The sequence below is a fragment of the Hyperoodon ampullatus genome, assembly GCF_949752795.1.
Source record: "Hyperoodon ampullatus genome assembly, chromosome: 4".
In the NCBI taxonomy this organism is placed as follows: domain Eukaryota; kingdom Metazoa; phylum Chordata; class Mammalia; order Artiodactyla; family Ziphiidae; genus Hyperoodon; species Hyperoodon ampullatus.
In genome coordinates, this window is record NC_136917.1 from 15,464,762 (window position 1) to 15,479,426 (window position 14,665).

Genomic DNA, 14,665 nt, shown 5'->3' on the forward strand with positions numbered 1-14,665 from the left:
TACTGTTTTAGAGTGGTCAGTGAAGTCCTTTCTGAGGAAGTGACATTTAAGTAGAATTGCCGCTCACCTTGCTTTCTTTAGTATTTGCTCCTTGATTTCTCCCTTCACATTTTGGTGGCTTTCTCTTGTGCTCCTGATGTCCCTATTTGCCTCAAAATTTGATTGAGGAACGAGATGGAAGTTTTTTTGGTCTGTAGCTCAGTATACTAAGGAAGGGTTTAAATGTTCAAGTTCTGAGTTTGTCTTTGTTCTGAGTAAACCTCCTTACCTTGCTCCCAGAGGAAGGGTATTGGGCTGGTAACCTCGTGATCACATTTTATTTGACCACCATAATCACCTCTGTTAAGTTCATGTTAAACTCAAAACAACAAAAATGCTCCTGGCTATCATTTATTAAGTGCCAGACACTGAGCAAGGGGGCTTACAAGTGTTTTGTCATTTAATCCTCACAGCTAACTTTATGAAGTAAATATTATGTCTCTTAATTACAGATGAGTGAAGAGACTTTATCCAAAAGCAGACAGCTAATAGTAGCAGAGCCAGGATTCAAGCATAGAACTTCCAAAGCATCCACTCTCTCTAGCACCCTTATCTACCTGCAGTGATCATTATCACTGTTCTCATTAATTCCATACTAGAAGAGTAAGATTATATGGCTTAAAATATAATGTATTATATATTTAAGGATTTGATGTTTGCTTCAGTTAGTAATTTTTCTGTATTAGGTATTAAGAAAATAAGGTATTTTTAAAATTTTACCTTTAATTGAGCAATTACTTTTCATTCAAATACAGTATTTCCCTAATATGTACCAGGCACTGTTCTAGGTGCATCATCTATTTTTCCTGTGTTGAAACATTTAATGTACACAATAATCCTCAAAGATAGGTATTTATCCTTATTTTGTAGATGAGAAAACTGAGACACAAAGTGATCAGCTAAGTATCCAAAGTTAAACAGTACATGGTGGAGCCAGACACTGGGTCTGTTCATTGCAGGGGCTTAACCTACATCATTCTCCTTCACAGAGAAATGAAAAGATGCAGTCTCGGTTCTCCAGAAGCAAAGCCAAAGATACTATCAGTGTAGGCTGATAGATCTAATAATTTACATATACACGTTATAAATTTTATCTCATTTAATCCCCACAGTAACCTTCATCAAATGGTGGTAGTGGTAGAATGATATAGGTGGTATTATTAAGTGTTAGTATTAGCTGTCTGCTAAAATATCTGCCATTCACAGCAGACTGATAAATGCTATCTAAAGGATCAGACAAAGGTGAAGAATCAGACAAAATGCTGTGAGAACCCAAAGGGAGAAGGGGAATACTTGCAGTAGGATCTTAGTACTTGAAGGGGAGCTTAGCTCAGACATTAAGAAAGCTATCATTTGACCTGGGCTTTGAAAAATAAAACTTGCTCCTATAAAGGTCTCTCATGTTATCCCCAGTTGACAGAGGGTGTATCTAAGAGGAGTAACTTCGTCGCATAGCTAGTTGACAGGGCAGGGGTTATAATTTGGAGTCATACGTACTACCATTGCACCACGAGGTCACTATAATTTGGTTTACTTTCCCCTTCACCTAGCACCCTGATCCTTGTGTCGAACAGCATACTAGGAAAGACTCATTGGCCTTTTGACATCTCTTTCTGAAGAAAGCTAAGTCCCTGAATCTGTTGGACTCCAGAAACAAAGTATGTAAGATTAAAGGGAAAAGAGAAGTCACAAAAGATCAGGGTCATCCAGATCAGCCACTCCTTAAGAGTCAAAAGATCCTGATTCTGCCATTGATTTTCTGTGTATGTGGCCTTGGACCTCGCTCTCCTTATCTGTAGAATAATATATAGGCCGGTGTTTCTCAAACATTTGCATGCATCTGAGTTACCTGGAGGGCTTCTTAAAACAAAAATTGCTGGATCTGGGATGAAACCCGGGTTTTTATATCTAACATGTTCCCAGGTGATGCTGATGCTGCTAGGTCAAGGACCAAACTTTAAGAACCACTGATCTCTTCTCTGAGATCTTATTTCCTCTCTAATTCTCTACTTAAAAACTGCTAGCATAGAAATCAGGAGGTCTGGACAGCATAGTTACACCTCCAACTAAGTATGCTACCTTGAGCAATTCACTTAACATTTCTCTGCCTGTTTCTTCATCAGTAAAGTGGGACTCACAATCCCCTGTGGCATAGGATGAATGAGAAAACTTTCTCATTTGAAGGAAACCCCTTTTGAAAAGGATAAATTATCAATTGTGTAACATATCCATATGTTAAATGAAGATTCTACCTTCAAAGTGAAAAAACAATAGAAAATGTCTCTTTTCCCTTTTTTTATATAAAGGAAAAGAAGCTTATTGCAAAAGGAAGTGTACTCATGGAGAATGTACTTAAAATCCAAATGACCCATGAGGGACCCTATCCCGTTTGGAGATAAAAGTTTCCCTGACATCTATTTAACAAATTAATTTTAAAAAGAACATAAATAGGGGCTTCCCTGGTGGCGCAGTGGTTGAGAGTCCGCCTGCCGATGCAGGGGACACGGGTTCGTGCCCCGGTCTGGGAAGATCCCACATGCCGCGGAGCGGCTAGGCCCGTGAGCCATGGCTGCTGGGCCTGCGCGTCCAGAGCCTGTGCTCCGCAACGGGAGAGGCCACAGCAGTGAGAAGCCCACGTAATGCAAAAAAAAAAAAAAAAAAAAAAAAAGAACATAAATAAAAGAGAATAATAACTTAGGGCTATCTGGGCACCTGAGTCTGTGAGCCCTTTAGGGCCTTGGCACCTAAAGAGAAAGGGAAAAAAGATCCTGTTCTCTGAGGCTTTGAAAGTGCCTTTCCTTGAGGCATTAGGGAAGCTCTGGGGGCCCTAAGAGCTGAAGGGCTGAGAAGCCTGGGGCATAAGTCTGTTTGATCCAGTAAAGAGCCAGGGGAAAAAATGGCTGGTAAGTAATTTTGCTATTTCATTTGGTGCAAAAGAGAAGGCAAAACACCAGAATATTCAATGAGCCAAAGCACAGAATGTGGTATGGATGTGAATGCAGGCTGACCCCTTCTCAAGAACATTTCTAAGCCTGAATGAAGCACTCACTGTGAAGGCTAATGGACAATAGCATGCATCTTAAAGCGTAATGACCCTTTTGTTTTTCTGATAGGCGAAGATGAGGACGAATTTGAGAATTTCATGCTGCCTCTTACAGTCTCTTTTGAAACAGTGTTACAGATATTCAATAACAACTTTAAACAAGAAGATGTAAAGGTGGGTTTGTTTCCGAACATGAGAAAAGACGATTTTGTTCATTCTAGGATGTATAGATTCAGAAAAAGGTCTGCATATTTGTGTGATTTGTGCTTCGTGCTTCATCAGTCTTAATTTCCCAACTGCGTGTGTCTTTGAGTTGTACTTTTCATATAAGTACTTTTCTAGTTTCTTATACAAATGGACTTTGAGGTTATCGAATGATTTCAGATAGCTTATGATTAGATGATACATTTGTCTCTCGTGGCAGTACCTTTTAAAAGAACATTTCTCGTGGGTATGACACCACTTTAAACGTCCCTGTTCCCTCATCTACCCCACACTATATGTTTCAACATATTTATATGGAGGAATGCACAAATGTACACATGCTAAAATACTACATCTCTAAATATTTTTAAACAAGAATTTGTATAAATCAAGACTTTATTAAATGGCTAGGCATATATGTATAAATAGGAGCTGGTCTTGAAGTATTGCATTCTTAAACTGAACAAAGTGATTAGGATAACTGATAGCTAAATAAGGTTTTTATGTGCCTGTGGGAGCCATATTAGGATTGATTTGACAAGTCAGTTCAGCTGTGGCAACAGTCATACTATCTAAGACAACATTATGTTTTCTTAGTAAAATCCTTAAGTGTAGCAAGCTGTTTGTGACAAAACAGCCCCATATTTTAATATGGGGGATGGGGAGCACAAGATCTGCTAAATAGGAATAACATCTTCTGAAATTCTGATGTATCAGGGCTGTATTAAATAGATTGACACTGGTTATTATTCTTAAAAGACTAATAAATATATACCGAAAATGTAGGCACCTTTGTTGGTGATACTTGAGTCATGTTTTAGTCTTATTTGAAATGTGTTGAAACTATTGACAGTCATTTTGCATGGCTCCTCTTCTTCTACCAAAAAAAAAAAATTAGCAGTAAGAAGCCAAATAGAAGAATGATGGCCTTTGGTGATGATTCAGTGTAATTCTTGTACTAAAAAATAATTAACCAAATACTATACCTTTTATTTTGACAGAGTTTTTGAAATGAATGTTTATCAACATGCAATAGTCATAGAATTTTTAAAACCAAAAAAGGATCTTAGAGATTTTCTTTGTGTTTATAGTGTTGCTGAAATTCTTCCCCAGAGTTTCTACTCAGGTTAGCTATATTTTTTAGAGGTCTCCCAAATATTTTTAACGACCAAAAAAATCTTTGCAACTTTAAGGTGGTTATTGCTGCCCTTTATATCAAAAAGAAGCCGTGAGGTTGAAAAACACTATCTTTATAAAAATTACATTTGTCTCATTTGAAGATTTCATTATACTCCAAGCCCGTTTTGATGTAATCCCATCTAGTTTGATAGAAACCATCTTCCTAGAGTCATTTTTAATGGAGTTCCAGTGATATATCCCTAAACCAGCAAGTTCTTAACGACCCTGGAAAGTGACTGCTTGATTACACTTTAACGGTATTTGCAAATAAAATCACAAGTAATTAAGGGGAAATCTCCAGGCTTTTGAGCAAGTTTGATGCATGATAACTGCCTGATTCAGCTTCATCTAGAGTAATGCTGTGTAGGCAACAGCTACTGAGATCAATAGCAACGTAATGATAGTGGCAGAATTAAGTGAGTAACCTGAGAACTGTGCCTCAGAATGCATGCAGCTGCCACGAACCAAGGCCACACAGTGCACTCCGTGCTTCCGTCCTAAATGTTCATCAAAAGACGCCCTGCAGGAAAATGGAGTTAGATGCTCTTTATTGCTGATCGTGTCTCTTGCCACATTTATCAGGGAAATTGGATTAGCAGTTGGCAGCTGCAGGTAGACAAGATTCTGCAGTGATTAAATATGCAGCTTGGCTGCATTTGTTGTGACAGACCTTTAGTAAATTCTACTGTAAGCACCATCTGTCTAATTTGTATAAAGAAAACTTGGTGCTTTAAGCTACCGATAAAGAACTAAATCTGTTGCTTTATCATAAACAAAACTTTTGCACTAAATGCTTTTAAATGTAATTTATTAGGTTAAGGCTATTTTTCTATCATGATGAATAAATAATACATGCAGAAGTGCTTTCAGGTACTTCATTTTGCAAGTACTAGAGATAAAAACAGTTCTGTTTTGTTCTTCAATAAAGTATTTAGTATTCCAATCCACAGGAGGTGATGCTGTTAAAATATCTCTATGAAAATGCGGCAGGACTGCCAAATTCATTTAATTTGCAACCCTTACCAGGATTTTCTGACTGCCTATTGATAGATATTTTTTCAAATGCAGATTTCAGGATAAACATAAGCATTAAGGACCTGCATTGCCAAATTGAAATATGGTTGTGAGAGAAGGAAATGCTGTAAAACTCTTAAATTTATAGCTTTGTTTTCTTACTTAGTCCTAATAAAATTGAAGAGAACATTGAATTTTTGTCTTGGGTTTCTCTTTTCAAAGGAAAGGGAAAAAGAAAGAAATTGCTGTGACAAACCCTGGCTCTAAAGCGTTAGTTCAGAGTACGTGTTTCCCCCCTGTGATTGTACCCATAGTAAAATATAGTCCAGTACTCTGACTCCCCATGCATCATTTTTGTTTTGGCCATGACGTCATCGGTTTTAAGGGAAATGAATGAAAACTTCTAGGAGGAAGAGGAGCAGTTAAATAGGAACCTGCTATCTTTAGTCCCTTCGTAAAAACTCCACAATGTTAAATTATTTAAAATCCTCGATTTTCAGCATGCGCACATTAAAAGTTTTCGCACTAAGTGCCAAATGTTGCAAACAGCACTTTAACAGAATGATTTTGCTTTGATCCCTGTAGCAGTTCCTGAATAATTTATCACAGGTTATTGCCTTAATTCTGGAGAGGGATAGAGCAATAAAGGCAGATGAAAACACTCCAGTTGAAACACCTTGGGGCCTGCTCATTCCTCTGACACGGCTCTTTTGTTGGAACTATTTAGAGGTTATTAAGATGTGTCTCCAGAATTAAGAGTATGCTGTAAGGATGAAGACAGCCATCTTAATTCTAAAGACAAAGCACAATGACCCTTCACCTTCTTCTTCTTTGTTGTTATTATATAGTAGAATTATGAGGATAATATTATAGCTGCCCCCAGTAGTGCCACTACAGTAAAGGGTCTGTCAGACTTTCCATTAGAAACCCTGTTTTGGAGGTCAGGGTGGAAGGAGCCGCATTTCAACTGTTTCCCAGCCCATCCGTCTCACACTTGGCACACAGACGGCCATTCACCATGCAGGAGACTGCAGCACCGAGCAGTTTCTCCTTGAACTATCCAAAAAAAGGAATCCTTAGGATTAGATACCCCAGACCTGCCCACTCCCCCAAACAGCCTCACTTTATAAGGACCTCTCATTTTTCAGGTCAGTCAAGTGTTGACTAACTGTAGGAGAAAGGCAACTTTTGAAATAAACCTCTTTGTACTGTTTTAAGTGAGATGGTAAATTGTGGCTTTTCCTCCCCTAAACTTCAGATCATCCCTTGATCTCTGAGATTGTTTGATAGCCTGGTTGAGCTCCTTGATAACAATTTTCCTGGTCTCATACCAGAACTGGGTATGTTTTGACTGTCAAGAAAGTACTTCCTTAGTGTTGTTTGAGTGTCTGTATAGATTATTACAGTACTCTTGCTGCTTTGAGATACAAGATTGTTTGAGTATGAGAGATCTGTTTCTCACATTAACACTGCATTTTCCTGCTCAGTTGAATCTTTTGAAAACATATTTAGTTATTGTATTGTCATATGCTTCCTCTGCTTTGGAGTAACATTTTCTAAAATGGATATAATTTCATAGATTTGAGTCAGTTAGAGCCCTTCTATTAACTTGGCGTCTCTTAAGAAAAAAATTTGTGATGAAATAAATATTAACCTTTTTGTGTAATAAGGATAGTCTGAAATATTTTAAGAGCCTTTTGCACTAGACACAAAGTAAAACTTATTGCTCCTGTTGACCGATTTAGAGTTGAATGGTGATGAGTACCTTATGTATATGTGAAAACTGAAGATTATTTGAAGAGTAGCCTGTAATTTGTAAGTGTACATAATAAAAATAGAATCAAAAAAGGCCACTTTAATAGAAAGACTACAAAGAGAATTAGTCAGAATAGAATTGTTCAAAGACTTCTTAGAAGACGTATTCTCTTCTGGAAGCTGCAAGAAATGTAGAAAGCTGAGAAAGAGGAGAATAGGTTCCAGGTGATGAAAACAGGTTACATAAAAGACAAAATGGTTTAAAAAAAATAGCAGTCACGTAAGAGAACTACACAGAGAGACTAGCCGATTATAGAAAAACAAGGACTGGTGAGATTATGAAAGGAAAAAGAATAAGTTATTTAAAGAAACAGAAACAAAAGTTCAGGGTTTACAGATTCAGAAATTCAGATTACCATCATTCTATAAGCTGTTACACAGGATAGAAACTGAATATTCTTATAAACAACTTCCAGTTATATTGAGTCACCTAACACCTTTTAGGTGTGGGGCATCAGGGAAGGGGGATCAAAAATTACAGATACTGGTGACGTAAACTGTTTCCTACTTTGAAATTTTTTTAGTCATTAAGATGAGGGTCAGCATTCACTTCCAAGTCCTTAATGATAATTTAAATGCCTTCCTAAAGAGACTTTCATTTATTACCAAAGTGTGCGGAAAAGAAAATCTGATAAAATAGTTCAGAGACCATTTTCTGGCAGAATATTTCCACTGAAAACAGTATCTTCAGAAATCACAGTTGCATATCTCAATTATCCCACCCCCTTGTTTTGCAATTATGTTTATTTGTACTCTTTGTTCTGACATTCTAGCATCTGTTCATGGGTTTTCTTTTTCACTTCCCAAGCATCTTCCTAAGGACAGCTTAATTAAGGGTCCAGAGTACAAGTCAGATCTCTTCTATTTAAGAGTCAAGTTTTCATTTTGTTTTGTTTTGTTTGCTCTAAAACTAAGTATTTATGGAACACTTACATATGTATCAGGCTCTTGTTAGGCATTTTTATATAAATTTATTAAATTTACTCCTGACAGTGCCTCTGTAAGAGAGGCATTATTAGCCCCTTTCAGAGATGAGAAAACTGAGATTGATAATTTGCCTTGCCTTAAGTCTTACAGTTAAGAAGTAAAGCTGGGTTTAAATTCAAGTCTTCTGATATTGAGTGTAGAACTCTTTTCCTTATATCTTTTCCTTGCTTGGGGAATGTGAATGCCATTCTGGGTATGCCACGGTACCAATAGGTCATCTGGCCAGTTTCATTTTGTCCTAAGTTACTAAAGATATTCCTTAGGGATCTTTAAATGCCAGTGTGCTTTCAGGTTAGACTCCAAATTGCATAGTGGGACTGATTTCTTGCAAGCCAATGTGGTTAAGATTTGTTGTTATTAAATAATGTCTATACCTTGTACATTTCTGTTTCGTGCAATTATCAATACTCTTTTTTTTTTTTCTAATTTGGCGTTATTCAGAAAAAGTATGTTAGGAATCTAAATGTTTCTAAGCTATTGGAATCATGACTCAGCTCAATTTATAAGAAGCAGAGTTGGTCAGCAGATGTGATGGTCTGTTTGCTTAAAAAGTCTATGACTTTCTATAGAAAGAGATCTGAGCGAGACATTTTAGCTAATGAATCAAAATCAGATATGTGGTCATTATTGCCTGATTATTACTCCATCTGCTCTGTGCTAACGTGAAAATCAATTACTGTGTCTCTTTCCCACTGACAGCGTCTGTTGATCGGGCTGGCAAGAGATCTTCGAGGGATTGCCTTTGCACTGAACACAAAGACCAGCTACACCATGCTGTTTGACTGGATGTATCCTTATTACACTGTGACAATACCAGCTCTGTGCACAGAGGGATGCCAGGCCCCTGGCTTTCGTTTAATAGTATGGCACAGTAGGGAAGAGGAAACAAAGCTAAATGAACTAATGTGTAATCAGCTAAAAATTACAGCACAGTGGCAGCAGTACAGATAACTGAGCACAGCATTTGGAGACCCAGCTCAGAGAGGTCACTTTTTTGGTGCCATTAAATATTGACACCTTAAAAAATCACATCCCCAAATGATTGTTTATGTTGGGGTTGCAGGGATAATTGGGCTGACGTCTCTAACTCAAGATCAATGGATCCTACCGTTTGGCATTTTCGAGGAGATTTGGATTCCTACTCTATCTCAAATAGCAGAGCTGAGGTCACTTTATCTCTTTGAGGCTCAGTTTATCATGCTGTAGTTTTTCATCATCATGAAAATATTAATGGACATGAAAAGGGGGAAATAAGTCGTTAGGATTTTCATTTGATATAAAATTTGAACTTACCTTTGCCCAGGCTTAGTACAGACAGCAAAATAAATAAACAAGGAAACAAACATCCCCCCACAGAAATGCCTCATCCTTAATAGTAAAAAGATTTGGTGTTAGGCAGACCTGGCTTGAATTCCTAACTCTCCATTTTCTGTGTAAACTTTGGCAAGTCTTTTCACCTCTCTGAGTTTCCTCATCTAAAAAAGGAGACATCCAGTATCATGGCCTATTGTAACCATTGAAATAGGTAATGCACTTTGTATAATGTCTACAACATAATAGGTAGTCATAAGTGGTTACTATTAATATTGTTTTATCAATATTGTACGAATCCTCTTTGATCTTAACAGAAAGCGATAGTTTATGCAAGTCATGTAAGTGTAACATATGTTTTCATGCCTTTATACATGAAACCATCAGAGCACCGTAAGAAAATTCTGTAACCTTAAAGTTATTGTTTAAGTTACAGTATTTGTCAGTTGCTCTTTTCAAACCCTTCTTATCATAAATAAGAACTTCCCTCATGAATTGAATTACAAAAGAAACTTCCCTCATAGATTAAATTACAAAAGAAACTTCTTAAAGGCAATCTTCAAGTACTGATGACACAGTTATGGCTGAAAACATAACTAACAGGATCTGGGCATGTTTCAGGGAGAACGCTACACATTAAAGAAATCATTTAACCTTAATTTTGAATACTTACCTACATTTTTACTTACTATTAAAACCTACCTCATCAGATTTATGTGCCCATAGAAGGGTTAGAGATAAGAATTTTCCATGCTGTTTAGAAATCATGTATGTCTTTATATCAGCATACAAGTACATGTACAGAGATTGTAGATTTTAACATGGAAAGTCATACAACTCTTTTAACTGTGCAGAATAAACTGGAATTACATATGACCCTTTCATTTCTCTAAACATAAATACAAGCTCACAAAGCAAAAACTTTCATTTATTTGAAATATTGTAAAAACCTAATTTTAGCACTTTAAAATTGATGGTGATCTTGAAGCCAACCTACAACTCTAGGAGGTCCAGCAATTAATGCTTCACGTTTTTCTCAGCAACAATCTTAACTAAGAGTTCAGATAAGAACTTTCCCCTTAGCATCAAAGAATAGAAATATCTGTCATAATTGATACTGCCTAAAATTTATAGAACATATTGTAATTTAAGTTTTTAATTAAGTCTGTTTTCCATTTCCTCACTTTACTCCTTCTTTTGGGCACCTATCTGAAATGAAACTTTTGTCCAGCAGATGGCAGAAAATAGCAAACAGAAAACCTTGGGACCTAACTGTTTTGTTTTGGACTAGAAACCACTGTCTCCTCCATCTGACTGTAGACGTTGATGTTATTAGGATCAGGGACGGAGGGCGAAGTGTCAGTTATGCAGGAAGTTATGTTAGATTGCCAAACGGGATGGCTTGGTACCGGCCTTGCTTACAATGATTGAGTTTCAGTAGCAAATCAGCTTCCTTGGGAAAAGGCCAAAGGCTTTTCATAATTGTATTGACAACAAAATGAATATGATAAATGGTGTTCATTCAGTTGAGGCAAGATTTATAGTTTTCCTTTGGGCAAGGGATAAAAGAGCAAATATTTATAATAATAGTAAAATTTGTTTAAAAGTTACGTTATTTGATAATTCGAAGAGCTTTATTAAAATATTTTGAAATACTTTAAGCAGTTTCAGGTGATAAGAGTACAGATTCTTTCCAAAGTATTCTAGTAATGTAAAAATGAGCAAGTATATGATTAAAAAAAAAACATGGATATGAAAGTCATTTATTCTTCCTAAAATATTGATATGTCAAACCATCAGTGATGATTCTAATATTACTGCTGGAGAAAGTTTATTTGCCTTTTATCCACATAAATGTGTGTTCTTTAATTTGCTGTATAGTCCTTAGCATACAGAAGAAACATCCTATAAGAGCACATGTCGTCTTAAAGTCAAAACGCATTTTATTTATCGTGATTATTTGATAAAATGCTATTTTAGTGGTTAGCTATTTAATTTAAAAACATTTCTATAAACACTGACTGCATTAACTGGTACACGAACTACATTGCTTACCACTCTGTCCTTCCAAACCTAAATTGCCTGAAACTACACAGCAACCATGTTGATAAATTGTCCCACTACTGGAGAACAGAAGAAGGATCACTGCTATTTCTTTGCCCCTGTTGTGAGAATGCAACAATATAAAAGCACCTTACCTGGCACTGTATTTAGTCACCTTGGTTAAACTTTTTCCAGATCATACTTACACTTAAGTATCAAAAACCCAGCGGGAAATTGAAAAAACTAAAAATAAGAGAACGTGTAGGATGCTATTTCCTCACACTCATTCTTTTAATTGTCATAATCCTGATCTTTGAGTACACTGTTTTTCAGTCACGCAGTCAGTGCTGTTGTTTAATATACATAAACACATTTTACAAAGACAAGGCAAGACAATGAGATTTGTAGGGGAAAAAAAAAGAACTTTGGAATAGGACAGTCTTAGGTTCCAGTCCTGGGTTCATCACTTAACAACCTGTGGGGTTTGGGGTAAATTACTTAATGTCTCAGAATCACAGTTTTCTCCTCCATAAAACAGGGCTAATAATACTTGTATCACAGGTATGCTGTAAGGAGTGAGTGAACTGACATATATAAAGGGCCTAGTACAGTGTCTGGCACAAAGTAAATATAACCCCTCCACTGTTGTTAGTTCCTTTCCCTAATATGGAATGAGACAAAGGAATCCGATTTGCTCACTTATTCAGCAAATTTGGCTAAGGACTGTCCTAGGAGTCATGAGGGATGTAGATTTCTTACACTCAAATCCCACCCCAAAATGAGCTTACAGTTGAATAGAGTCAATTAGGTATCTACCTAAACAACTGTAATAAAATACAGAAGGTGATAAGTGCCATAACAAAGATAGAAATAAAGTGATTGCATTTAGCTGGAGCATCAGGAAAGGCTCTGTAAAGGTGAAGATATTTCTTTGGGTCATATTACATAAGTAGGATTGGACTGTTGGAACTGTGAAGTAAGAGGTTTTCAGTTGGTCTAAGCACAGGTTTAGGAAGGAGAGTAGTAGAGAAGATATTTTGTTAAAGATACACTTATTTTATGGCTGGACACGCAGGTTGTCTGGGACCCTTGAATATCATGCTAAGGAACTGAGACCCTTATTCCATAGATGGTATAAAGCAATTGATGATTTTGACTGACTAACAGAATCAGAATTGTGTTTCAAGAAGAGAATAGTCAGCAGTATGTTGGACAAACTGAAATAGGGAAGAAAGTAAACCTGAAAAACTGCTGTTGAACAGGCATATGTTGAGTGCATTGTGCCAGGCATGAGAAATGAATACAATGATTGCTTTTTATAAGAATGAATAAAATGGATCGCTCCTTAGAAGCTCATAATCTAGCGGCCATAACAAATAACTAATAAACCATCAATGTATTGTAACAAAGATGCATGCAAAAGACCATATGAACATTTAAGAGGAAGAGATTGGTATTTGGGGCAAAAAGTAGGCTTCCCAGGGAAGTAAAAGTTGAGCTAGGTGTTGAAAGATGGATAGGCATTTGCCAGACCGAAAGAGAGAAGGCTTCCCAGCATCATTTGCCTCCAGGAACAAAGGTATAGATGTTTCACATTCAAGGAATACCTTTCAATTAAGCTCTGAACTAGCAGGCTATTTCTGTTCTGGAACCACATCCTCACACTCTTATCTCCTAAAAATTTTTAACAAAAACCTCTTTTCTTGCCTTCTAGTATATTAGAATGCTTTCTCTACTGTGAAATCTCAGAGGAAAAGAATTACTTTTTTACTCATTTATGCTTTCTTGGGGTCCAGCACATAGTAAGTAACTATTGGATGGATGGATGGATGGATGGATGGATGTCGTCAAGAAGCAAACCTCATTCTTTTCAGTTTTTCATATTTAGCATCTTAAAAGGCAATAGCATATCATTAGTTTTTTTTATTTTTTATTTATCTGGTGTTGACCTTAGGAATCCATTGAGGAGATCTAGGTGAAAGCAGTTAGATCTGTGCCACTTCTACCTAAGGTCTCCCACTGTCTTCCTCCTATCCATATATACATAGTTCTCACAAGGCCACTGGAAAATTAAACTCCTAGAGTGGGTTCTGATTCTCACCGTGTAATCTGAGTCTGGCACTCTCACTCTGAAACCCTTTTAACCTCCCTGCTTGGTAGACCTTTACTCTGCTTTCCAGTAATCACTCATTTTCTCTGTGGCAGTCACCTCTGTCAGAAGCATGTTAGAGTTGGCACCACTCTCATTCCACACAGAAAAGGGAGCATCCCCTCATATCCCGGGCCTTATCCCTTAGTGAACACAGTGTGCTCTGAAAAATATGATGGTCCTGATATCTTTAGAATGCCTTGCAAAGGGGCTTCTGTGTGCTTATGATATTCTTAGATTCTGAGATTTGGGTCTTTTCAGTCTCCTGATGAGTCTTCCAGATGCTTTCCCACTCGTGATTGCTGAGTTTGTACTCAGATCTCTTGGTGGAGTATTTTCGCACCTGTACTCCTCGGGCACTGTTTCAGAATTTTGGTACTCAGAGCATTACTATTATGTGTGCACCACCCAGACTCAAGCATGAATTCACCAAGAAAGAAAGCCATGTCTTACTTATCACTGGATCCCTGGCACAGTACATAGCACAGAGTATCTACCATCTATCAAAACTAACAGATTTTCTAGTCCATAGAAAAAAATAAAACAATAAGTTATCTGACAAAATAGAGTTAATAATCAAGTTTATTGATTTTATATTTTTCATTTTCATCCAACTGAAACCTCATTCACACATATACACTCACTTCTCATCTCATCTCTCTGCCTTATTTCCTTTGTAGCACTTTCTAAAGGATCATATATCTATTTTATTTTCTGTCTTATTAGAATATAAATTCCACGAGGGCAGGGATTTTTGTAACGTTTGGTTCACTGATGGCTCCAGAGAGTCTGTAACAGTGAGAATATATTTATAGAATAGGCCTTCAATAAATACTTAAGTAAATTGTTCATATATATTCAAATACAGCCTTAACATGGTA

General features: G+C 36.9%; 1 protein-coding gene across 1 annotated transcript in view; it reads left to right on the plus strand.

Annotated features, from left to right (window-relative positions):
• The window catches only part of RANBP17 (RAN binding protein 17), a gene marked incomplete at both ends in the record, with an annotated part of 307,000 nt that overhangs the window by 230,292 nt on the left and 62,043 nt on the right, over positions 1-14,665 (plus strand). The window contains 2 exons of the mRNA XM_079703069.1: positions 3,153-3,256; positions 8,981-9,069. Of these exons, the coding sequence (XP_079559195.1) occupies positions 3,153-3,256; positions 8,981-9,069 (193 nt within the window). The remainder of the gene's footprint in view (positions 1-3,152; positions 3,257-8,980; positions 9,070-14,665) is intronic.